The sequence below is a fragment of the Homarus americanus genome, unplaced genomic scaffold (assembly GCF_018991925.1).
Source record: "Homarus americanus isolate GMGI-L3 unplaced genomic scaffold, GMGI_Hamer_2.0 scaffold32871, whole genome shotgun sequence".
Classification (NCBI taxonomy): Eukaryota; Metazoa; Arthropoda; class Malacostraca; order Decapoda; family Nephropidae; genus Homarus; species Homarus americanus.
Window position 1 is genome coordinate 474,147 of NW_024748870.1, and position 27,182 is coordinate 501,328.

At 46.4% G+C, this 27,182-nt stretch overlaps 1 protein-coding gene across 1 annotated transcript; it reads right to left on the bottom strand.

Annotated features, from left to right (window-relative positions):
• Positions 1–27,175, bottom strand: LOC121853111 (neural cell adhesion molecule 1-A-like). The gene is made up of 8 exons (XM_042347053.1): positions 27,166–27,175; positions 21,520–21,582; positions 20,929–21,059; positions 17,875–18,034; positions 4,495–4,779; positions 1,530–1,645; positions 588–791; positions 1–417 (listed from the first exon to the last, which is right to left on the bottom strand). Exons 1-8 carry the CDS (start codon positions 27,173–27,175, stop codon positions 1–3), a joined length of 1,386 nt encoding a protein of 461 aa, XP_042202987.1.
• Positions 27,176–27,182: the final 7 nt, after the last annotated feature.

The window sequence follows — 27,182 nt, forward strand, 5'->3', positions numbered from 1 at the left end:
TCAAGCCCAGTGACAGTCTACCTCATCTCTTGACGTCTGTGTATAGATGACCAACTCAAAGGCGCCTCTACAGGTCCTAGGTTCTGTTACACTGAGACTCTGAATCCTCGGGGCTGTGATGTTGGTGATCTGTGAGTCATGGGGGCTGTGATGTTGGTGATCTGTGAGTCTTAGGGGCTGTGATGTTGGTGATCTGTGAGTCTTAGGGGCTGTGCTGTTAGTGATCTGAGAATCATGGGGGCTGTGATGTTGGTGATCTCTGAGTCTTAGGGGCTGTGATGTTGGTGATCTGAGAATCATGGGGGCTGTGATGTTGGTGATCTGTGAGTCATGGGGGCTGTGATGTTGGTGATCTCTGAGTCTTAGGGGCTGTGATGTTAGTGATCTCTGAGTCTTAGGGGCTGTGATGTTGGTGATCTGTGAGTCATGGGGCTGTGACGTTGACTTAAACCCTTTTTGAATGCTGTGAAATTTCCCCTTTGACGTATGTAGCCTCTAAGAGTAACCTTTGGGTACCTGTTAGCCTTAAATACTCCTATAAGTGCCCCGTGTAGGAGTCCATAAGCTCCAAATCTTTACCTAATTACTTTATGAAGGCCCTGAGACTCACCTGTAGGCGCTCTAGAGGTCCTGGAGGTGTAGGCGGAGACAACCACTGGCTGCGAGGTGACGGGACCGTGGCTCACATACACCTTGATCTGGTAACTCGTGTCGGCATCCAGACGACTTACGTTAAAGTTGGGTCTTGTGGAGGTGACGTTGGCGAAGAGCGTGTGGTTCTCGAAGTACACCTGCGGACACCAGGACATACGTCAAGTGATAGCCAGACATACACACAAACACACATCGCTTATCTGTTATTTTCTACACCTATCTTAGAGAGATTTCGGAACACCTGAAGATTAGGCCCCTACCTTACTTCAATTGATGATTAAACACCCTAACGTTACATGGAAGGTTAGATTAGATTAGATTAGATTAGATTAGATTAGATTAGATTAGGTTAGATTAGGTTAGATTAGACTAGATTAGGTTAGGTTAGGTTAGGTTAGGTTAGGTTAGGTTAGATTAGGTTAGGTTAGGTTAGGTTAGGTTAGGTTAGGTTAGCGTGTTTAATTCCTTGACTATGATGGCTTAATATTTTGGGTACGATGACAACCCCTTGAGTACGATGATCTAACACTCGAGTACGTTGGCTTTAACTCTTGAGTACAGTCAATTAGGAGAATGTTATAAGAGTAATATTTACCTCTGAGTGACATAAGCGTGGCACTGACCTCTGAATGACATAAGCGTGGCACTGACTTCTGAGTAACATAAGCGTGGCACTGACCACTGAGTGACATAAGAGTGGCACTGACTTCTGAGTGACATAAGAGTGGCACTGACGTCTGAGTAACATAAACGTGGCACTGACCACTGAGTGACATAAGAGTGGCACTGACTTCTGAGTAATATAAACGTGGCACTGACCACTGAGTGACATAAGAGTGGCACTGACTTCTGAGTAACATAAACGTGGCACTGACCTCTGCCCGGTACAAGGTGGTGCCAGCGGCGGAGGTGTGAGGCCGCTGGCAGGTGAGGCTGAGGGAGGAGGCAGTGATGTTGGCCAAGCGACATGACGACAGCGGCAGCGGCATCTCTGAGGACAACACCGCGTTAGTGAACCCAACTGAACCACTGAATCATTGAACCAATAAATCACTGAATCACTGAACCACTGAACTATTGAAACACTGAATCATTGACACACTGAACCACTAAACTATCGACACACTGACCCACTAAATCATTGAACCACTAAATCACTGACACACTGAACCACTGAACTATTGACACACTGAATCATTGACACACTGAACCACTGAACTATTGACACACTGAATCATTGACACACTGAACCACTGTATCATTAACACACTGAACCACTGAATCATTGACACACTGAACCACTGTATCATTAACACACTGAACCATTGACACACTGAACCACTGAACCATCAACAAACTGAAGCACTGAACCATTGACACACTAAACAACTGAACCATCGACACACTGAACCATTGACACACTGAACCTCTGAACCATTGACACACTGAACCACTGAACCATCGTCACACTGAACCACTGAACCATTGACACACTAAACCACTGAATCATTAACACACTGAACCATCGACACACTGAACCATTGACACACTGAACCACTGAATCATTAACACACTGAACCATTGACACACTGAACCTCTGAACCATTGACATACTGAACCACTGAACCATCGTCACACTGAACCACTGAACCATTGACACACTAAACCACTGAATCATTAACACACTGAACCATTGACACACTTAACTATTGACACACTGAACCACTGAACCATTGACACACTTAATTATTGACACACTGAACCACTGAACCATTGACACACTTAACCACTGAACCATTGACACACTTAACTATTGACACACTGAACCACTGAACCATTGACACACTTAACTATTGACACACTGACCCACTGAATCATTGACACACTGAACCATTGACACACTTAACTATTGACACACTGAACCACTGAACCATTGACACACTTAATTATTGACACACTGAACCACTGAACCATTGACACACTTAACCACTGAACCATTGACACACTTAACTATTGACACACTGAACCACTGAACCATTGACACACTTAACTATTGACACACTGAACCACTGAATCATTGACACACTTAACTATTGACACACTGAACCACTGAATCATTGACACACTGAACCACTGAACCATTGACACACTTAACTATTGACACACTGACCCACTGAACCATTGACACACTTAACTATTGACACACTGAACCACTGAACCATTGACACACTTAACTATTGACACACTGAACCACTAAATCACTTACATTGGCACTAAAACTTACACACACTTATCTATCTATCTATCTAACTTTCTATCTTTTCTTACAGGGATTAGCCCACCCGCGCACAGGTCACTGACGCACATCGTGGGCCTGGGGAGCAAAAAGGTAATAATAATAGTACTACTACTACTAACAACAACAACAACAACAACAACAATAATACTACTAATAATAATAATAAAAATAATAATAATAATAATAATAATAATAATAATAATAATAATAATAATAATAATAATAATAATAATAATAATAATAATAATAATAATAATAAAAATAATAATAGTAATAATAATAATAATAATAATAATAATAATAATAATAATAATAATAATAATAATATGAGAAACAATAAATGTATGTTGTGTTGTCAATAGTATGAGAAGCAATTGAAATCCTGCAATTGAGTGTAATTGAGGCAGAAAATCAGATCAGCAACCTGGAACTTGGTCACAATTTTCATGATGCCATATGGCAGCAGTGTCTACCATTAGACAACACATTATGCTTCCAATATCTTCCCAGGCGGTAGTACCTCCCTGTTTGGTAGCTGTCTACTACTTACTACCTACTATCGATCTATCTATCTATCTATCTATCTATCTATCTACCTATCTATCTATCTATCAATCTATCTATCTATCTATCTACTCAGGACCACGACACTCCACCCTCACTCACACTACACCATCAGTACAACACCCAGGCTTCACAACACTCTATTAACAAGCACTCTGATCACAACCTAACTGGAGTTATGTGTTTGTTGTGACTCGTGTTATTCCTGTGTTAATTTGGGTCAATACATCACAAGTGTGTTAATTTGGGTCAATACATCACAAGTACTTTTATGTAGGAGTGAGCGCTTGTCTCTTAAATAAATTGTTTTAGTTATATTACTTTTATGTTTGAGATAACAACGTGTGTGTAATGATTTTGTCGTGTTCACCTTTAAATACCAATTAAATTACTCATATCTATATATCTGGTGCAGTTATCAGTTGGTGTTTTATTGTTATCTATATTTAAGTTGAATAAATATTAGAGTTTGTTATCTTATAGTAATATTTCTTCATTGTGTAAACATTCATGCACTCTCTGGTATGTATGTTTTATGTTAGATTTAATTAATGGAAGAAATATATCATGTTATCTACTCGGGTCTAAGATAACAGAAATTTGTCTTCACTACAACACTGATTACATTGATAATATTTAATGGAAAACAAAAGTTATTTCCTATTACCTCGAAATTAAGCCTTAGATTATGTCACTATTAAGATTATTTAATTAACCACCTTCTCTTAGGTAGCTTTAGGGTTTAGTCATTAGGTGAAATAAGCTTGGGGGGGGGGTAGCCAGTTAGTTAAATCAGTCACTCTATTAGTTATTAACTCAGTTAGTCAGTCAGTCAGTCAGTTAGTCAAAGAACGACTATATATTAAATCAAACTGTTTTTAGTGAGGCAATATGAGTGGTGACTGCAAGACAGACAGTCACCATACAGAGACAGTCACTATACATGTGTTGGTGAGACAGTGTGAGTGGTGACTTACTTGCCACCTTGATGGTGAAGGCGCACGGTTTCTGCTGGACGCCCATCTCGTTCACGGCCCAACATGACAGCGCTCGGTCCTCGTGTTGCGGCTGCGGGTACACTGTGAGGAACGCTGTGGCCAGGTCGTGGTGGGTGACGGCCGCATTCCTCAGCACCTCCACGCTGTTGTTCCACTGCCACAGTACGGAGGAGACGGGAGGGAAGGAGGACACCCGGCACGACACCTTGATGGGCTTGTCGTAGATGAAGTAGGTGGTGGGGGAGGTGTGGCACTCAGGGGCATCTGTGAGGGACGTAGAGTAGTAAGTTAATCGAACACGTCTGTAAGGAAAGTGGCACTGTGGTGTGTCTGTGAGGTAAACGGCACTATGGTGTGTCTGTGAGGTAAACGGCACTATGGTGTGTCTGTGACGGAAGTGGCACTGTGGTGTGTCTGTGAGAGAAGTGGCACTGTGGTGTGTCTGTGAGAGAAGTGGCACTATGGTGTGTCTAGTGACGGAAGTGGCACTGTGGTGTGTCTGTGGCACTGTGGTGTGTCTGTGAGAGAAGTGGCACCTGTGGGTGTTCAGAGAGAAGTGGCACTGTGGTGTGTCTAGACGGAAGTGGCATCATGGTGTGTCTGTGAGAGAAGTGGCACTGTGGTGTATCTGTGAGAAAAGTGGCACTAAGTGGTGTGTCTGTTAGGGAGAAGTGCACTGTGGTGTGTCTGTGACGGAAGTGGCACTATGGTGTGTCTGTGAGAGAAGTGGCACTGTGGTGTGTCTGTGACGGAAGTGGCACTATGTGGTGTGTCTGTATTCTGGAAGTGGCACTATGGTGTGTCTGTGACGGAAGTGGCACCATGGTGTGTTCAGGAGAGAAGGGCACTATGGTATTCAGAGAGAAGTGGCACTGTGGTGTGTCTGTGAGAGAAGTGGCACTGTGGTGTGTCTGTGAGAGAAGTGGCACTATGTAGTGTGTCTGTGACGGAAGTGGAAATGCACTATGGTGTGTCTGTGAGAGAAGTGGCACTAAGGGTGTGTCTGTGAGAGAAGTGGCACTATGGTGTGTCTGTGAGAGAAGTGGCACTATGGTGTGTCTGTGAGAGAAGTGGCACTATGGTGTGCTCCAGACGGGAAGTGGCACTATGGTGTGTCTGCCAGGAGCATAAAGTGGCACTATGGTGTGTCTGTGAGAAGTGGGACTATGGTGTGTCTGTGGAGAGAAGTGGCACTATGGTGTGTCTTGAGAGAAGTGGCACTGTGGTGTGTCTGTGAGAGAAGTGGCACTGTAGTGTCTGTGAGAGAAGTGGCACTATGGTGTGTCTGTGACGGAAGTGGCACTATGGTGTGTCTGTGACGGAAGTGGCACCTCGTGGTGTGTCTGTGAGAGAAATGGCACATGGTGTGTCTAGGAGAGAAGTGGCACTATGGTGTGTCTGTGACGGAAGTGGCACTATGGTGTCTAGAGATAAGTGGCACTATGGTGTGTCTGTGGAGAGAAGTGGCACTATGGTGTTCTCAGACGGAAGTGGCACTGTGGTGTGTCTGTGAGAGAAGTGGCACTGTGGTGGTGTGTCTGTGACGGAAGTGGCACTATGGTGTGTCTGTGAGAGAAGTGGCACTGTGGTGTGTCTAGGAGAAAAAGTGGCACTATGGTGTCTGTGACGGAGTGGCACTGTGGTGTGTCTCTTGAGAGAAGTGGCACTGTGGTGTGTGTCTGTGAGGTAAAACGGCACCATGGTGTGTCTGTGAGAGGAAGTGGCACTATGGTGTGTCTGTGGAGAGAAGTGGCACTATGGTGTGTCTGTGACGGAAGTGGCACTATGGTGCCTGTGAGAGAAGTGGCACTATGGTGTGTCTGTGGAGAGAAGTGGCACTATGGTGTGTCTGTGACGGAAGTGGCACTGTGGTGTGTCTGTGAGAGAAGTGGCACCAAGTGGTGTGTCTGTGACGGAAGTGGCACCATGGTGTGGCTCAGACGGAAGTGGCACGCAGTGGTGTGTCTGTGACGGAAGTGGCACTGTGGTGTCTGAGGAGAAGTGGCACTTATGGTGTGTCTGTGAGAGAAGTGGCACTATGGTGTCTGTGACGGAAGTGGCACTATGGTGTGCCTGTGAGGAGAAGGGCACTGTGGTGTGTCTGTAGAGAAGTGGCACTGTGGTGTGTCTGTGAGAGAGAAGTGGCACTATGGTGTGTCTGTGAGAGAAGTGGCACTGTGGTGTGTCTGTGAGAGAAGTGGCACTGTGGTGTGTCTGTGAGAGAAGTGGCACTATGGTGTGTCTGTGACGGAAGTAGCACTATGGAGTGTCTGGGGAGAGAAGTGGCACTCTTATGGTGTGTCTGTGAGAGAAGTGGCACTGTGGTGTGTCTGTGGAGAGAAGTGGCACTGTGGTGTGTCTGTGGAGGAGAAGTGGCACTATGGTGTGTCTGTGAGAGAGTGGCACTGTGGGTGTCTGTGAGAGAAGTGGCACTGTGGTGTGTCTGTGAGAGAAGTGGCACCATGGTGTGTCTGTGACGGAAGTGGCACTATGGTGTGTCTGTGAGAGAAGTGGCACTGTGGTGTGTCTACAGACGGAATGTGACACTATGGTGTGTCTGTGAGAGAAGTGGCACTATGGTGTAAGTTCACAGGAGAGAAGTGTCACTATGGTGTGTCTGTGACGGAAGTGGCACTCATGGTGTGTCTGTGAGAGAAGCGGCACTTTGGTGTGTCTGTGAGAGAAGTGGCACTGTGGTGTCTGTGACGAAGCGGCACCTCTGTGGTGTGTCTGTGAGAGAAGTGGCACCTGGCGGTGTGTCTGTGACGGAAGGGCACTCTATGGTGTGTCTGTGACGGAAGGGCACCATGCAGGTCTGTATCGGGAAGTGCACTATGGTGTGTCTGTGATTTGAAGTGTGGCACCATGGTGTGTCTGTGACTTGAAGTGGCACTATGGTGTGTGTCTGTGAGAGAAGTGGCACCCTTTGGTGTGTCTGTGAGAGAAGTGGCACTGTGGTGTGTCTGTGAGAGAAGTGGCACTATGGTGTGTCTGTGAGAGAAGTGGCACTTTGGTGTGTCTGTGGAGAGAAGTGGCACTGTGGTGTGTCTGTGACGAAGTGGCACTGTGGTGTGCGTCTGTGAGAGAAGTGGCACTATGGTGTGTCTCCTAAGAAGTGGCACTCATGGTGTATGTCTGTGACGGAAGTGGCACTATGGTGTGTCTGTGGAGAGAAGTGGCACTGTGGTGTGTCTGTGAGAGAAGTGGCACTGTGGTGTGTCTGTGAGAGAAGTGGCACTATGGCAGGCTCCAGACGGAAGTGCACTCATGGTGTGCTCCAGACGGAAGTGCATCATGGTGTGTCTGTGAGAGAAGTGGCACCTGTGGTGTGTCTGTAGGGAGAGAAGTGGCACTATGGTGTGTCTGTGACGGAAGTGGCACTATGGTGTGTCTGTGACTGAAGTGGCACTATGGTGTGTCTGTGGAGAGAAAATGGCACCTGTGGTGTGTCTAGAAAGAAGTGGCACTATGGTGTGTCTGTGAGGGAGGTGGCACTATGGTGTCTGTGAGAGAAGTGGCACTGTGGTGTGTCTGTGAGGGAGGTGTGGGCACCATGGTGTGTCTGTGGGAGAGAAGTGGCACTGTGGTGTGTCTTTGAGGGAGGTGTGGCACTATGGTGTGTCTGTGACGGAAGTGGCACTATGGTGTGTCTGTGAGAGAAGTGGCACTTGTGGTGTGTCTGTGAGGGAGGTGTGGCACTGTGTGTGTCTGTGAGAGAAGTGGCACTGTGGTGTGGTCTGTGAGGTGGAGGTGTGTAAGACCATGGTGTGTCTTGTGAGAGAAGTGGCACTGTGGTGTGTCTTTGAGGGAGGTGTGGCACCTTGGTGTGTCTAGGACGGAAGTGGCACCTTACAGGTGTCTGTGAGAGAAGTGGCACTATGGTGTGTCTGTGGAGAGAAGTGGCACTGTGGCAGTGTGTCTGTGAGAGAAGTGGCACTGTGGCGTGTCTGTGAGAAGTGGCACTATGGTGTGTCTGTGAGAGAAGTGGCACTGTGGTGTGTCTGTGAGAGAAGTGGCACTGTGGTGTGTCTGTGAGGGAGGTGGCACTATGGTGTGTCTGTGACGGAAGTGGCACTGTGGTGTGTCTTTGAGAGAAGTGGCACTGTAGGTCTGTGAGGAGGGGGGCACTATAGTGTGTCTGTGTGGCAAAAAGACAATTCTATCTAACTAGCTGTAATACACTTCCTGCGTCAAGACACAAAAGTGTGTTGTGTGTGACCTCCTTATTGGCACCACAAGAACTGGCACCTCCTTGTTGTCATGACTCCGACACGACTTAGAGACGACCCCATAGAGATCACCCCAGAAACACCACCCAAAAGCAGAGACGACCCCAGACAACCCCAAGGACACGACTAAAAGACATTGGTCAGCTAACTCCTACAGCAGCATCTAGTTCACATAAACATTAATTTATTCATTAGTTTACGTCTCTGTTTTCCTCCTCCTCACACTCTCCCTCCCAGTTGACTTTGGTAGTCGTCGCCTTAATCATATTTTCACAGTGATGAACAGCTTAATTGCCGCCACCAGACGCTTCATAACTCCTACCTGTACAAGCTTCCTACCTGTACAAGCCTCCTACCTGTACACAACTCCACCACAGCCATCCTACCTGTACAACCCTCCTACCTGTACACTAACCTACCTGACAGATCCCACCTGTACAACCAACATACCTGTACAACTATCCTACCTGTACAACCCTCCTACCTGTACAACTAACCTACCTGTACAGCCATCCCAACCTGTACAACCAACCTACCTGTACAACCATCCTACCCAGCAACCATCCCACATGTCCAAGTCCTCCCACCTGGCCATCCTACCTGTACAACTAACATACCTGTACAGCTATCCCACCTGTACAACTATCCTACCTGTACACAGCCTATCCTACCTGTACAACTAACCTACCTGTACAACCAACATACCAACTAACCTACCTGTACAGCTATCCTACCTGTACAACCATCCCACTGTACAACCCTCCTACCTGTACAACTAACCTACCTTGCACACCACATACCTGTACAGCTATCCTACCTGCAACTATCCTACCTGTACAGCCATCCTACCTGACAACTAACCCCACCTGTACAGCTATCCTACCCACAACTAACCCACCTGTACAGCCATCCCACCTGTACAACTATCCCACCTGTACAACCCTCCCCACCTGTAATAACTAACATACCTGTACAGCCATCCCACCTGTACAACTATCCCCACCTGTACAGCTATCCTACCTGTACAACCATGCTACCTGTACAGCTATCCTACCTGCACAACCATCCTACCTGTACAACCCTCCTACCTGTACAACTAACCTACCTGTACAATCCAACATACCTGTACAGCTATCCTACCTGTCACAACTAACCTACCCACACAGCTATCCTACCTGTACAACTATCCTACCTGTACAACCCTCCTGTACAACTAACCTACCTGTACAACTAACATACCTGTACAGCTATCCTACCTGCACAACTATCCTACCTGTACATCCACCTGTACAACTAACCTACCTGCAGCATCCTACCTGTACAATAACTAACTCCACCTGTACAGCTATCCTACCTGCACAACTATCCTACCTGTACAACCCTCCCACCAACTAACATACCTGCCATCCCACCGTACAACTAACACACCTGTACAGCTATCTACCTGTACAACTATCCTACCGTACAGCTATCCCACCTGTACAACTAACCTACCTGTACAACTCAACATACCTGTCCAACCTACCTGCACAGCCATCCTACCTGTACAACTATCCTACCTGTGCAGCCATCCTACCTGTACAACTAACCTACCCAGGTCCAACATACCTGTCAACCAACCCACCCAAGCCATCCTACCTGTACAACCATCCTACCCACAACCCTCCTACCTGTACAACTAACCCACCTGTACAGCCATCCTACCTGCACACCAACCCACCTGTACTATCCCACCTGCAACTAACCTACCTGTACAGCTATCCTACCTGTCCTCAACCTACCTGCAACCCCACCTGTACAACTAACATACCTGTACAGCTATCCTACCTGTACAACTATCCTACCTGCACAGCCATCCTACCTGTACAACCAACCTACCTGTACAACTAACATACCTGAACAACTAACCTACCTGCACTATCCTACCTGTACAACTATCCTACCTGTACAACCCTCCACCTGTACAACTAACCTACCTGTACAACTAACATACCTGTACAGCTATCCCACCTGTAACTATCCTACCTGTACAGCTATCCTACCTGTACAACTAACCCACCTGTACAGCCATCCTACCTGTACAACTAACCTACCTGTACAGCCATCCCACCTGTACAACTCATCCACCTGCACAACCCTCCCTACCTGTACAACTAACATACCTGTACAGCTATCCCACCTGCACAACCATCCTACCTGTACAACCATCCCACCTGTACAACTAACCCACCTGCATACAGCCATCCTACCCGTACAACCATCCTACCTGTACAACCATCCTACCTGCACAACTAACCTACCTGTACAACTATCCTACCTGTACAACTATCCACCTGTACAACTATCCTACCTGCACAACTATCCTACCTGTAAAGTCCAACCTACCTGCACAGCCACCTGCAACTATCCTACCTGTACAACCATCCTACCTGTACAACCATCCTACCCAGCACAACTATCCTACCTGTACAACTATCCTACCTGTACAACTAACCTACTTGTACAACCGTCCTACCTGTACAACCAACCAACCTGTACAACTAACCCACCTGTACAACCATCCCACCTGTACAACTATCCCACCAATAACCAACCTACTTGTACAACTGTCCTACCTGTACACAACCAACCAACCTGTACAACCAACCCTACCTGTACAACTATCCTACCTCGTACAAATCATCCTACCTGTACAACTATCCTACCTGTAAAGTCTAACCTACCCGCACAGCCATCCTACCCACAACCATCCTACCTGTAACAACCATCCTACCTGTACAACTATCCCACCTGTACAACCATCCTACCCAAACTATCCTACCTGTACAACCATCCTACCTGTACAACCATCCTACCTGTACAACTATCCCACCTGTCACAACCAACCCACTTGTACAACCGTCCTACCTTACAACCACCAACCTGTACAACTAACCTACCTGTACAACTATCCTACCTGTACAACTATCCTACCTGTACAACTAACCCACTTGCACAACTGTCCTACCTGTACAACCAACCTGTACAACTAACCTACCTGTACAACTATCCTACCTGTACAACTATCCTACCTGTACAACCATCCTACCTGTAAAGTCTAACCTACCTGCACAGCTATCCTACCTGTACAACTATCCTACCTGTACAACCATCCTACCTGTACAACTATCCTACCTGTACAACTATCCTACCTGTACAACTATCCTACCTGATAACTAACCCACTGCCAACATCCTACCCAACAACTATCCTACCTGCACAACTATCCTACCTGTACAACCAACCAACCTGTACAACTAACCTACCCTGTACAACCCTCCCACCTGTACAACCAACCAACCTGTACAACCAACCTGCCTGTACAACTAACCTACCTGTACAACTGTCCTACCTGTCAACAACAAACCTACTTGTAAACTGTCCCACCCGTAACCATCCTACCTGTACAACCATCCTACCTGTACAACTATCCTACCTGTACAGTCTAACCTACCTGCACAGCTATCCTACCTGTACAACTATCCTACCTGTACAACTATCCTACCTGTACAACCATCCTACCTGTACAACTATCCTACCCAACCATCCTACCTGTACAGTCTAACCTACCTGTACAACTATCCTACCCGTCCATCCTACCTGTACAGCTCATCCTACCTGTACAACCAACCAACCTGCCAACTAACCTACCTGTACAGCTATCCCACCTGCACAACTAACCCACCTGTACAGCCATCCTACCTGTAACTAACCAACCCGTACAACTAACCTACCTGTACAACTATCCTACCTGCACACAACTAACCTACCTGTACAACCAACCAACCTGTACAACTAACCTACCTGTACAACTATCCTACCTGTACAACTAACCTGCACAGCTATCCTACCCAATTCAATCTACCTGTACAGCTATCCTACCCAAACTATCCTACCTGTACAACTATCCTACCCACAGCCATCCTACCTGCACACAACTATCCACCCGCACAGCCATCCCACCTGACAACTATCCCACCTGTCACACAACTAACCCACCCACAACCATCCTACCTGAACAACCAACCCACCTGTACAGCTATCCTACCTGTACAACTAACCTACCTGTATAGCCATCCCACCTGTACAACTAACCTACCTGTACAGCTATCCCACTCCAACAACCATCTTACCTGTACAACTAACCCACCTGCAGCCATCCTACCTGTACAACCATCCTACCTGTACAACTATCCTACCCAACTAACCTACCTGCACAACTAACCCACCTGTACAGCTATCCTACCTGTACACGTCTAACCTGTACACTATCCTACCTGTACAGCCATCCTACCTGTACACCATCCTACCTGTACAACTATCCTACCTGTACAACCATCCTACCTGTACAACCATCTTACCTGTACCTCTATCCTACCTGTACAACCAACCACCTGCAGCAATCCTACCTGTACAACTAACCTACCTGTACACTATCCTACCTTCTACAACCATCCCACCTGTACAACTATCTCTACCTGTACAACCATCCTACCCAACTATCCTACCTTCTAACCATCCTACCTGTACAACCATCTTACCCAACAACCATCCTACCTGTACAACTATCCTACCTGTACAACTACCTACCTGTACAGCCATCCTACCTGTACAACTAACCTACCTGCACCATCCTACCTGTACAACCATCCTACCTGTACAACCATCTTACCTGTACCTCATCCCACCTGTACAACCAACCCACCTGTACAATCCCACCCGTACAACCAACCCACCCACAACTATCCCACCCTTCCACAACCATCCCACCCGCCAACCATCCTACCTGTACAACCATCCCACCTGTACAACCATCCCACCTTCTACAACCTCCTACCTGTAACCATCTTACCTGCACAACCATCCCACCCTGTACAACTATCCTACCTGCACACCATCCTACCTGTACAGCCTCCTACCCAATAACTAATCCACCTGTACCATCCCACCGTACAACCATCCTACCTGCACAACCATCCCACCTGGCCAACTATCCTACCTGTACAACTATCCTACCTGTACAACCAACCTACCTGTACAACCATCCTACCTGTCCATCCTGTACAACTATCCCACCCACAACCATCCTACCCGTACAACTATCCTACCTGTACAACTATCCTACCTGTACAACTATCCTACCTGTACAACTCCATCCCACCCGTACAACCATCCCACCTGTACAACTATCCCACCCACAACCATCCCACCTGTACAACCAACTATCCCACCTGTCCAACCATCCTACCTGTACAACCATCCTACCTGCACAACCATCCTACCTGTACAACCATCCTACCTGCACAACCATCCCACCTGCACAACCATCCCACCTGCACAACTATCCTACCTGCCACCATCCTACCTGTACAACTATCCTACCCGTACAACCATCCCACAATTAATCCTACCTGTACAACTATCCTACCTGCACACCATCCCACCTGCACAACCATCCCACCTGTCACAACTATCCTACCCAGTACAACCCATCCCACCTGTACAACCATCCCACCTGTACAACCATCCCACCTGTACAACTATCCCACCCAGCCACTACCCACTCCACCACCCAGCACAACCATCCTACCTGTACAACTATCCCACCTGTACCCCATCCCCGCCCCACAACCATCCTACCCTGTACAACCATCCTACCTGTACAACCATCCTACCTGTACACACTATCCCTCACCTGCACAACCATCCCACCGTACAACCATCCCACCTGTACAACTATCCCACCCGTACAACCATCCTACCTGTACAACCATCCTACCCGTACAACCATCCTACCCTGTACAACCATCCTACCTGTACAACTATCCTACCTGCAATAACATCCCACCTGTACAACCATCCTACCTGTACAACTATCCCACCTGCAACATCCTACCTGCACAATCCTACCTGCACACCTTCCACCCGTACAACTATCCCACCTGTACAACCACATCCCACCGTACACCATCCCACCCACAACCATCCTACCTGTACAACTATCCCACCTGTACTACCATCCCACCTGTACAACCATCCTACCTGTACAACTATCCCACCTGTACAACCATCCCACCTGTACAACCATCCTACCTGCCAACCATCCTACCTGTACAACCATCCCTACCTGTACAACCATCCTACCTGCACAACCATCCTACCCAGCCATCCTACCTGTACAACTATCCACCCACTATCCACCTGTACAACCATCCTACCTGTACAACCATCCTACCTGTACAACCATCCTACCTGTACAACCATCCCACCTGCACAACCATCCCACCCGTACAACCATCCCACCTGCACAGCCATCCCACCTGTACAACCATCCCACCTGGCAACAACCATCCCACCTGTACAACCATCCCACCTGCACAACCATCCTACCTGCCAACCATCCCTACCCACAACCATCCTACCTGTACAACTATCCTCCCACCCACAGCTATCCCACCTGCACAACTATCCTACCTGTCACAACTATCCTACCTGTACAACCATCCTACCTGTACAACCATCCTACCTGTACAACTATCCTACCTGCACAACCATCCTACCCAACCATCCTACCTGTACAACTATCCTACCTGTACAACTCATCCTACCTGTACAGCTATCCTACCTGTACAACCATCCTACCTGCACACAACTATCCCACCTGCACAACCATCCCACCTGTACACCATCCTCACCCAACAACCATCCCACCTGCACACACATCCTACCCGTACAACCATCCCACCTGTACAACCATCTACCTGTACAACCATCCTACCTGTACAACCATCCCACCTGCACAACCATCCTACCCACACCATCCTACCTGCACAACCATCCTACCTGTAACTATCCTACCTGTACAACTATCCCACCTGTAACTATCCTACCTGTACAACCATCCTACCTGTACAACCATCCTACCTGTACAGCCATCCTACCTGTACAACTATCCTACCTGTACAACCATCCTACCTGTACAACCATCCTACCTGTACAACTATCCTACCTGTACAACTATCCTACTGTACAACTATCCTACCTGTACAACTATCCCTACCTGTACAACTATCCTACCCTGTACAACTATCCTACCTGTACAACTATCCTACCTGTACAACTATCCCACCTGTACAACTATCCTACCTGTACAACTATCCTGCCTTACAACTATACCTGTACAACTATCCTACCCCCACAACTATCCTACCTGTACAACTATCCCTACCTGTACAACTATCCTACCTCACACAGCCATCCTGCCCACACAACTATCCTACCTGTACAACTATCCTACCTGTACAACTACCCTGCCTGTACAACTATCCTACCTGTACAACTATCCTACCTGTACTATCCTACCTGTACAACTCTCCTACCTGTACAACTATCCTACCTGTACAGCTATCCCTACCGCACAACTATCCTACCTGTACAACTATCCCTACCTGTACAACTATCCTACCTGTACAGCTATCCCTACCTGTACAACTATCCTACCTGCCAACCATCACTACCTGTACAACTATCCTACCCTGTACAACTCATCCTACCTGTACAACCATCCTACCTGTACAACTATCCTACCTGTACAACTATCCTACCTGTACAGCTATCCTACCTGTACAACTATCCTACCTGCACAACCTCCCACTACCTGTACAACTATCCTACCTAACTCCATCCCACCTGTACAACTATCCTACACCAACCCACTGCTACCTGTACAACTATCCTACCTGTACAGCTATCCTACCTGTACAACTATCTACCTGTACAACTATCCTACCTGTACAACTATCCTACCTGTACAGCTATCTACCTGACAACTATCCTATACACAACTATCCTACCTGTACAACTATCTACCTTCAACTATCCTACCTGTACAACTATCCCACCTGTACAGCTATCACCTGTACAACTATCCTACCTGTACAACTATCTACCTGTACAACTATCCCTGCTACACAGCTATCCTACCTGTATCCTACCTGTACAACTATGCTACCTGTACAACTATCCTACCTGTACAGCTATCCTACCCAACTATCCTACCTGTACAGCTATCCTACCTGTACAACTATCCTACCTGTACAACTATCCTACCTGTACAGCTATCCTACCTGTACAACTATCCTACCTGTACAACTATGCTACCTGTACAACTATCCTACCTGTACAACTATCCTACCTGTACAACTATCCTACCTGTACAGCTATCCTACCTGTACAACTATCCTACCTGTACAACTATCCTACCTGTACAATTATCCTACCTGTACAACCTTCCTCCCCTCAGTCCTGTCTCCTCTTCTCCTGTACAGTCTTTCCTCAGCTACAGGGTGAACTTATGCTCAGCTAAAGCATTAGGGACTTACAAGTTATATTCAGCTAAAGGATGAAGGTCTCACACGCTAAAAGATGAAGGAATTACGAACTATCTTCAGCTAAATTAGGAAAATGGCTTGTATTCTCTCCTACAGCTGAAGAATGAAGGACTTACAAGCTAAAAACTAATTCATTCTATTCTCAGCTTAAACATTCTCTCCCCAGCTTAAACATTCACTCTTCAGCTTAAACATTCTCCCCTCAGCTGAAGATTGATGCACAACTAATAGCTAAAGGCTATTCACTCTATTCTCAGCTTAAATATTCTCTCCTCAGCCCAAACATTCTCTCCTCAGCTTAAACATTATCTCCTCAGCTTAAACATTCTCTCCTAAGCTAAGACATTCTCTCCTCAACTAAAGGATAAAGGACTTACAAGCTAAAAATTAAAGGCTATACATTCTATTCTCAGCTTAAACATTCTCTCCCCAGCTTAAATATTCTCTCCTCAGCTTAAATAATCTCTCCCCAGCTTAAATATTCTCTCCTCAGCTTAAACACAAAGACTCACAAGCTAAAAACAAAAAGTTATTCATTCTACACCCAGCTTAAACGTTCTCTCCTCAGCTTAAACATTATCTCCTCAGCTTAAACATTCACTCCTCAGCTTAAACATTATCTCCTCAGCTTAAACATTCTCTCAGCTTAAACATTATCTCCTCAGCTTAAACATTCTCTCAGCTTAAACATAAATGCTCACACTTAATCCACAGTAAGACGGGGTTGCTGGTGACGGTGCCCAAAGGGTTAGTGGCCTCACACCGGTACCTGCCCGCCCTCGACCTGTTCACCACCTGTAGCACCAAGGTGTTCCCCACCAGGATGATACCTGCTGTTATGTTCTGTGCCTGCAGCCCTCTCTGTCAAAGGTACGTGGATCATTATCGTGAATTATAGTGGATTATTAACATCTGGTGGACCATTATAGTGGATTATTAACATCTGGTGGATCATTATAGTGGATTATTAACATCTGGTGGATCATTATAGTGGATTATTAACATCTGGTGGATCATTATAGTGGATTATTAACATCTGGTGGATCATTATAGTGGATTATTAACATCTGGTGGATCATTATAGTGGATTATTAACATCTGGTGGATCATTATAGTGGATTATTAACATCTGGTGGATCATTATAGTGGATTATTAACATCTGGTGGATCATTATAGTGGATTATTAACATCTGGTGGATCATTATAGTGATTATTAACATCTGGTGGATCATTATAGTGGATTATTAACATCTGGTGGATCATTATAGTAATTCATAGTGTAGTGATTATTAACATCTGGTGGATCATTATAGTGATTATTAACATCTGAGTGGATCATTATAGTGGATTATTAACATCTGGTGGATCATTATAGTGGATTATTAACATCTGGTGGATAATTATAGTGGATTATTAACATCATCTAGTGGATTATTAACATCTGGTGGATCATTATTAACATCTGGTGGATCAACATCTGGTGGATCATTATAGTGGATTATTAACATCTGGTGGATCATTATAGTGGATTATTAACATCTGGTGGATCATTATAGTGGATTATTAACATCTGGTGGATCATTATAGTGGATTATTAACATCTGGTAGATCATTATAGTGGATTATTAACATCTGGTGGATCATTATAGTGGATTATTAACATCTGGTGGATCATTATAGTGGATTATTAACATCTGATGGATAATTATAGTGGATTATTAACAACTAGTGGATAATTATAGTGGATTATTAACATCTGGTGGACCATCATCGATAGGAGATAAAAAATATATTATTAACCTAAACTGTATGTTGACAAGTATGAGGTGAATAAACCACAGCTTAATGCTTGAATATAACACAGCTTACTTCCTGAATATAACACAGCTTACTTCTTGAATATAACACAGCTTGGTTAGGTTAGGTGAGGTAAGGTTTGGTTAGGTTACGTTAGTACATGACCAATAATTACAGAGCATTAAAGCTTCCTGGTTAAAGCTAAGTATGGTGTTATACTTATAGCTGACTTATATGTGGTTATAAGAAATATAGGCGGCTGATTATGTGTACTTATATGTGTTGTGTAGTAACAGCAGGTAGTGACAGCAGGTAGTGACAGCAGGTAGTGACAGCAGGAGTTGACAGCAGGTGGTGACAGCAGGTGGTGACAGCAGGTGGTGACAGCAGGTAATGATTAAACAGCATCCAGTACAACATTCTCTAGCCTGAATTTAATTATGTAAGAGAGGAGGAAGGTGAGAGAGAGAGAGACTACCTGCTGTAATTTTGCCAATCTTGCCAAATATACCTGAGAGATGAGGCTTGTGCTGTCGAATCTAGTGAGTGTGTGTGTGTGTGTGTGTGTGTGTGTGTGTGTGTGTGTGTGTGTGTGTGTGTGTGTGTGTGTGTGTGTGTGTGTGTGTGTGTGTGTGTGTACAGGTGTCAGCAGCAGGACGGAGAGTTAATAATTCACCTGTTGAACGTGCATCACCTGGTATCTATCTCTACATAGGTGAAGGAGGAGGCTCATGGCTGTCACTTATTTCTGTCAGGTGGAGGAGACTGGCTGTCACTTCGCCCTGAGGCTGTCATCAGTGACCGGGAGGTGCTACTTCAGGCAGGTGGCAACAATGAAGTAATCACATCACCTGGATCTTCGGCTGCATGATGAACGCCAGCGACAGTGTGTTGCTGAGCCACCAGGACAACCTTGGTATTGCTAGAGTTAAGCTGATGCACAATACAGGGCTTAGAGCAGTGTGTCAGGCATTGTTCCACGTACAACAAGAACCGCTAAGGTAAGTCTGCGGGCAGTAGTTGTGTTTAGTGGTTGGCTGATAAAATTGAAAGTATATGGAAAATATGCATACTGCTGGCTTTGATGGCTCTCCTTGTTCTAACTGACACACTGTTTGTTGAGTCAATCTGAACTTGTATGACGATTTTACTAAATACATCTCTATCTAAGGTCGAGGTCAAAGAGTCTCAGCTCTAAGTTATGGTAGTTACAGTCCCTCAGAGTTAGGGACCACAAGACACGGCTTCGTCACAGCAGTAACAGGCTGAGCCACTGTAACCTGCCCTCACGACGAGACTATCTTATTGGCGGCTGACTGTGTCGTTATATGTCCCAAGTTCAGGGAGGCAACCTATCACACCAGCTCACCTCACCACGTCTGGGCTCTCAGAGGTGATGTTAAAAAGTAAGAAGTAGCTCACTTCCTTAAGATGCTTGACTGAGAAGGTCAGCCCATGACTGCTAAGAGGATGTGGTGACTAATTAGCCTCGACTCCCTCCTTACTTCACCAAGACTCCCTCACACACAACAACTGGAGACGCTGTCGTTCATGTTGATAAATTCTACAATTTTCGTGATATAAAACATATATCAGTATAACACAACGCATTCTGACGACCGCTGAACACTAGACAGTTGCTCTCCGAAAAGATCGCTCTGTATAGCCGACCTGCTGAACCTCTCTCCTGTGTGGCCCAGCACTTACTGGCTCTAGGTCAGCTGTGTTGTTGTAGGTGCCACTTCTCCCTGTCTGTGTGTGACGTCAAGTTCTCCTCACAAAAATTCTCAGAGAATACTTTCACCTTAAAGATAGTACTGACCTAACCTAAACTAAAATAACCTAACCTAAACTAACCTAACCTAACCTTAACAAGACACATTAACGATAATAACACAGATTCTTTTTTTTTAATTATAAGTTATTTTTAGTACCAGGTGATGGTGGTGGCACTTACCTCATGGTACCAGGTGATGGTGGTGGCAGGAGGGTTGGCATCCACATCACAGTTGAAGTACACATCATCACCTTCCTTCAACAGAGACGGCACCAGCGACCGACCTAGTGCTGCCCTCACCGTCGGAGAGTCTGTGAGGGGGGGGGGGGGTTGGTGAAGTTTCTGACATTGTGTTCCTCTGCCATGACGAGTGACTCTTCAGCAGCACAAGACACAGTTTACAGGACAAGTAACAGGAGAAGGCGAGAAGCGATATAAAGTATAGAGTAAATACCTGTAATGGAACTTCTTGGATCACCTGAAGATTAGACACTCCAGCTTATTTCACATTTAATTTAACCACCCTAACGCTAATCTAACCCAACATAACCTAACCCCGCCAGGTACCATATGGGTGATTAATCTCCAGGTGGAATAAGTTGGAGTGTGTATTCTTCAGGTGATGTAACTATTTTTTTCTAAGACGAAAGTGAGAAGAGGAACCAAGTGTCAGGTCTTCAGGGTAGCCGTCGTTCAGGTAGTAGATGACGGTAATAAGGACGAGGCGAGGGTGTAGTGTGGAGGCCTCGCTGCCCTACAACACTGTCTCACTGACTGATGCTACAATCTGCAGAAGGCGAGCCACAGGTTCTGCCTCTCTATATGTGACCTGATCTAAGAAACGAGACCCATATGTTGAGTTTGGAACATGTGTGGCACCCAACACACTACAATGGTAAATAAAAATGATAAACACGACACACACACACACACACACACACAAAGATAGATCATACTACTGACACAGACACACACATTAACATTCTCAAACATATAAACCCCATAACTTGTAATTATTGATGACAAGTGCCTGTATCAACCCAAAATACGTGTTTAATGATGATAGTTTGTTTACTTCTGATTTACTACGTGTTTCTGCGCTGAATAACATCGTCTGGCGTTAATTATAAGTGAGGTTCCCATAGTAAAGGTGTTATAAGTGAGGTCCCAAAGTAAAGGTGTTATAGGTGGGGTCCCATAGTGAAGCGGTCTTAAAGTGTTAGTAGTTATCAAAGTAAACTAACACCTCACAACACCACCACCACCCCTAACCCTAACCCCCCCACTTCCCACCCCTCCCCCACTCCAGCCCCCCACGCCACCCCCCACTTCCCACTCCCAACCCTCACCCCTTCCCTCAACACACCCCCCCAGCCCACCCCTTTCCCCCATCCCCCAGACAGCAGGCACGCGTTATATAGCTGGAGCTTCACCTCAAAATTAGACAAGTTTGATAATAGGAGGCAGAGGCAGCAGCACCAGCGCGTGTCATTACCTCACTAAAGTCTCGTCCAACTTTTAAATGAATCTCTGAATGTTGCCTTCTAATTTACCTCAGTTTAAGGGTAAAACTTGCACTATCACTTGGAGGCCGATTGTCTGCTGCCGACCTCACTATACTGTTGAGCATCTACCCATCTATCTATCCGTCTATCTATCCGTCTATCCATCCATCCATCCATCCATCCATCCATCTACTACTACTACCAATACTACTACTACTACTACTTTTTTTTCTAACTTGGCCTCCAGCCTCCCCCAATAGCCACACCTTCGCCGCCATTTTATTACCTACTACTACTACTACTACTGTGCTGTCACTCGGAATTCGAGTATGATGATCACCCAGTTATGATAAAATGATACGAGTTATTAGGGATGTCACCTTAGTTGGCGAGTTCTGAGGTGACTAGACAGGCCGATACGGGAGAGGCAGAGTCGTTCACAGATGTTGCACGTGTGGAGGGCTACATCTAGTCCGGGAAGGGCGACGGCAACGTCTTTCCTGTGTTGGCGCTTGTTTGCCTCGGTTTGCAGTCGGGTTAACTCGAATTATTGACACCTTCTCGTGTGGTGCTCCTCCAAGCGTTACGGTGCGGAGTAATCGTCTCCTGGGTGACGGGGACGATTTGGCCAGCGTTACGTGTACTATTCGTCAGGTGACTGTAAAGTAGCTGCTTTAGCAGTCTACTGTCGTTAATGCGGGACACATGGCCAGTCCAATGTAGTTGTACATGGATAATGGTAGCCTCTATGCTCCTACAGTTGGTGTCAGCAAGAATACTGGCATATGTTCTATTGTCTTCCCAGCGAACTCGGAGGATGGAACGTAGACTATGTTGGTGAAAGTTTTCAAGTGCCTTGAGGTACCTCCTGCATGTGACCCATGTATCACTGCCATATAGCAGGGTGGGAAGGACCACTGCTCGATATACGTGCAACTTTATAGATAATTTCAGCTCCCTACAACTGAAGACACGGGTACGGAGTCTTCCAAAGGCTCGAGATGCAAGTCTGATCCGATGTTGAATCTCTTCATCAATGTCCGCGGTAGTGGACAGGTGGGAGCCGAGATACTGAAAGTGGGTAACAATAGAGAGGGTAGCTCCGTTAATCTGGATAAATGATGGAGGTGTGGCTGAGCCAGGGGCAGGTTGAAAGAGAATCTGAGTCTTACGCACATTAACCTCAAGGCCGAAGTGTGTATAAGCATCTGCGTAGGTGTTAAGGATCTCTTGAAGGTCGCGTTCAGTGTGAGTGACAAGGGTGAGGTCGTCTGCATACTGAAGTTCAGTAATGGAAGCTGCAGACACCTTTGTTCTTGCCTGGAGTCATCTTACGTTGAAAAGACCCTTCATCCAGTACTCGATGTCCACCCAGCTGGCTAAATTGGCACTGGCACGAGTAAGGAAGACAGCCAAAAGATTGGAAAAAAGAGTTGGTGCCAGTGCACTTCCTTGTTTTACCCCCATTTGGATGGAGAAGAACTCAGACTGGGTGCCATTGTGTAGAACACTGCCGTTCATGCCATCATGAAGTTGCCTCACAATGGCAATGAATTTTGGTGGGCAGCCAAATCGGCTGAGGGCTTCCCTGTTGACCGAGTTGAAGGCCTTGGTTAGGTCAATGAAGGCCATGTAAGGATCACGACGCTGTTCTCTGTACTTTTCTTGTATCTGAAGGGCAGCAAAGATCATGTCAGTGGTGCCATGTGATTGTCTAAGCCCACATCGAGATTCTGGGAGGAAGTTTTCCGCTTCAGGAAGAAGTCTGTTTAGGAGGACTCGGGCGATAATTTTGCCAGCTATGGACAGCAGCGAAATCCCATGATAGTTGCCATAGTCAGACCAGTCTCTCTTGTTCTTATAAATATTGACAATGGAACCCTCTTTAAGAGCTTGGGGATTTCCTCCTTTTCCCATACATTCTCCAGGAGAGAGTGGAGACGGCTGGTAAGCAGAGTCCCTCCTGCTTTATACACTTCGGCTGGGATTCCATCAGGCCCGGAGGAGAATTATTTTTCATCTGTTTGATGGCAGTAGCTATCTTATCCAAGGATGGAGGATAGCTGAGGTGGGTCAGCTCTGGATGCTAATGGATTTTCTGGGTAGTCAGGACATCCACATCAGTGTTTCGATTGAGCAGGGAATGGTAGTGCACTTCCCAGCGCTGCAGGATGCCTTTTTCGTCTTTAATTCAGGAGTTACCGTCGGATGACCGGAGGGGTATGCGCCATGAGTGATTGGCCCATAAAATGTTTTAGTGGAATTGAAAAATTCGCGCATTTTGTGTTTTTGCATTTCACATGCTTTATTTTCAAGCCAGTCGTTCTTTATATTGCGAACTTCCCGCTGGGCTGCCGCTTTCTTCTTGTGGAAGGTATCAGCTTTGGATCGAGACTGAGTGTTGTTCTGCCAGTCAATTAAAACAGCACATTTATCATTGGCGAGTACATTAATTTCCGGGTAATTTTCATCAAACCAATCCTGGTGTATTCTTTCGATCTGGCAGATGGTCTCTCTGCAGGTTTTTGTCATGGCAGTGTCGAGAATACCCCAATCGGCACAGGGAATTGGGTTGTTTTTTGTCGGGTTGTTTATCAGCCCATGTTCGAGTTGCTCTCTGAAGGTAGGTGCTACCGCTGGATCCTCCAAACACTTAATGTTAAAACCTGTTCTGGAGACTTGTTGCCTTCGCTGTTTCGGGGCGAAGTGAAGTGAGAGCTTGGCCCTGAAGAGCTGATGGTCAGTGTCGCAGTGGTCTGAGCCACGCATGGCTCAGGTGATGAGGACTTCTCGGCGATTTCTTTCTCTGATAATGATGTAGTCAATGAGATGCCAGTGTTTGGATAGTGGGTGTTGCCACGAACCCTTGAACTTGTCTGCTTGCCTAAACAAGGTATTGGTAATAGCGAGGTTGTGTGCAGCACATTTGCTGAGGAGGAGTAGGCTACTTGCTTAGTCCCTAGAATTCCCTGCTGCCAAACGTCAGCATCTCTACCAACTCTGGCACTGAAGTCACCTAGAGCACAACCTTATCTCCTCTGGGGATAGAGGTTAGCACTCTGTCAAGGTCAGCATAAAAGGCCTCCATGATGCCATCCTCTGCATCCAGTGTTGGGGCGTAGGCACTGATGAAAAGGGCATGATTTGAGTGATTGTTTGGGTCTCGGAACGTCATGAGGCGCTCGTTGATCCCAACAGGCTTTTCAGTTAACTTATGTAGGATGCATTGGCGGATGGCAAAACCACCTCCATAAACGCGGTTTCTCTCTGCGCAGGGTTACCCTTCCATAAGACGGTAAAACCAGGCCCCCAGTCTGTGAGTCGACCCTCGTCTGGGAGCCAGGACTCACTAATGGCTGCTATAGCAGTTCTTCTTTCAGGACGCTCATTTGTTCCAGTATCTAGAAGGGTCCTGATATTCCATGCAGCGACCATAAGAGGTTGTATAGTTTGTTATTGTTTTGATATGTGATTATGATTGTATTTTCGACTGCATAAGAATGACGTTATTAGGTGTTGTTGCCCAGTCAGGCTGGTTCTCTAGGCAGAGTGGGTCCTCGAGAGGACTGCTCAGTCGCATAGACAGGACCGGATTGCACTGCTGCCTAGATCCCAGTGCATAAACGACCATCTTATCTATGCCGCCCATGTACAGAGTTGTGACTAGAGACTCCGGCCAGTCATCTCTGCCTGTCCCCGTCGCCACTCGTCCGTCGCCATAGGAATGTTGGAGGTAAAGGGTTTTGATGATGATGAGAAGTTTGATGAACTGGATGATGGCTGTGGTGAGGTAGGCGTGCAGGTTGGAACCACACACTTTGGATGTCCATTTTCCTGATACAGTGGTGCAAGTGTTGCAACGACTGGGGAGAGGGAGAGTTGCAATGGACTGCCATAGCCCAATTTCTCGGGTTACGCCTTAGTAGCCTGTCCATCATGGATTGCCTTCATCCGCCGGCGTAGTCGTTGGGATTCCATGGTGATCACCTTTTCTGCCTATACCGCCGTTGGGATCTTGTTGTAGCTCTGTAAGCATGCCTGCCTGGTGCGGGGTTCCACAACTTATTTTTCATTTGGGGTGTATTCCCGTAACTTTATACCTCCCAAGGTTAATCCACAAGGCAGCAGGGCAGTGGCTGGCAGAGGCCAGGACGTGTCCACATGCCAGTGGGCGTATGCGTCTTCCCTCTGGGGCCCACTGCTGCTCCGAGATCCCCTGCTGGTCTAACCTGGGCCCACGAGGCACCCAGTTACCGTGGGTTGCCACGAGGAGGCACAGCAGGAGTCTTGCTGTTGAAGAGGCTGTGTACTGGCAGGCGAAGACTTGTGCAAGTTGCTTCCCTGTTCACCACCTGGGCTAACCAGCGGCGGCAGCTGGAAGCGAGGGAGAGCAAGCAGTACTTGTACCTTAACTCTAACATAATGCTGCCACACTAGACGCATTACACCACCTTGTGCACACACACACACACACACACACACACACACACACACACACACACACACACACACACACACACACACACACACACAAACACACATTATTAACAGTTGTCTCTCCACTTCGACAATTAAAACTGTGAAATAGTTGTGATAATATAGATCTTACTACAGTTATGTTCAATATTCCAAGCTCAATATACAGTAAAGTATTAAAACTCCTCAAATTCAGAGTTTACCTCAATAGTTGATTGGTAAAAAAATATAAATAATTGTACGAGATGGACAAGAACCATATCGTGGATAACTAGGGACAAGAAGCCCAGGTTTCTCTCGTCCGGGTCACTACTATTCCCCGCAAGACCTCCTCAACACCCACCTCCTCTTCCATCCCCAACACATCCTGCAGCTCCCACAACTCCTCCAGCTCCACCACCTCCTCCAGTGGAGGACGAGATCTGCCTCAGCTTACCTGGGACCATCTTAGTC

What these genes read in the sequence shown, in the direction of transcription:
- LOC121853111 (XM_042347053.1), bottom strand. An exon ending in GCAGATTGTAGCATCAGTCA is followed by an intron (nt 21,060 to 21,519) that starts GTGAGACAGTGT and finishes CCCCCCTCACAG; the next exon opens with ACTCTCCGACGGTGAGGGCA. An exon ending in CCATCACCTGGTACCATGAG is followed by an intron (nt 18,035 to 20,928) that starts GTAAGTGCCACC and finishes TACCTTTGACAG; the next exon opens with AGAGGGCTGCAGGCACAGAA.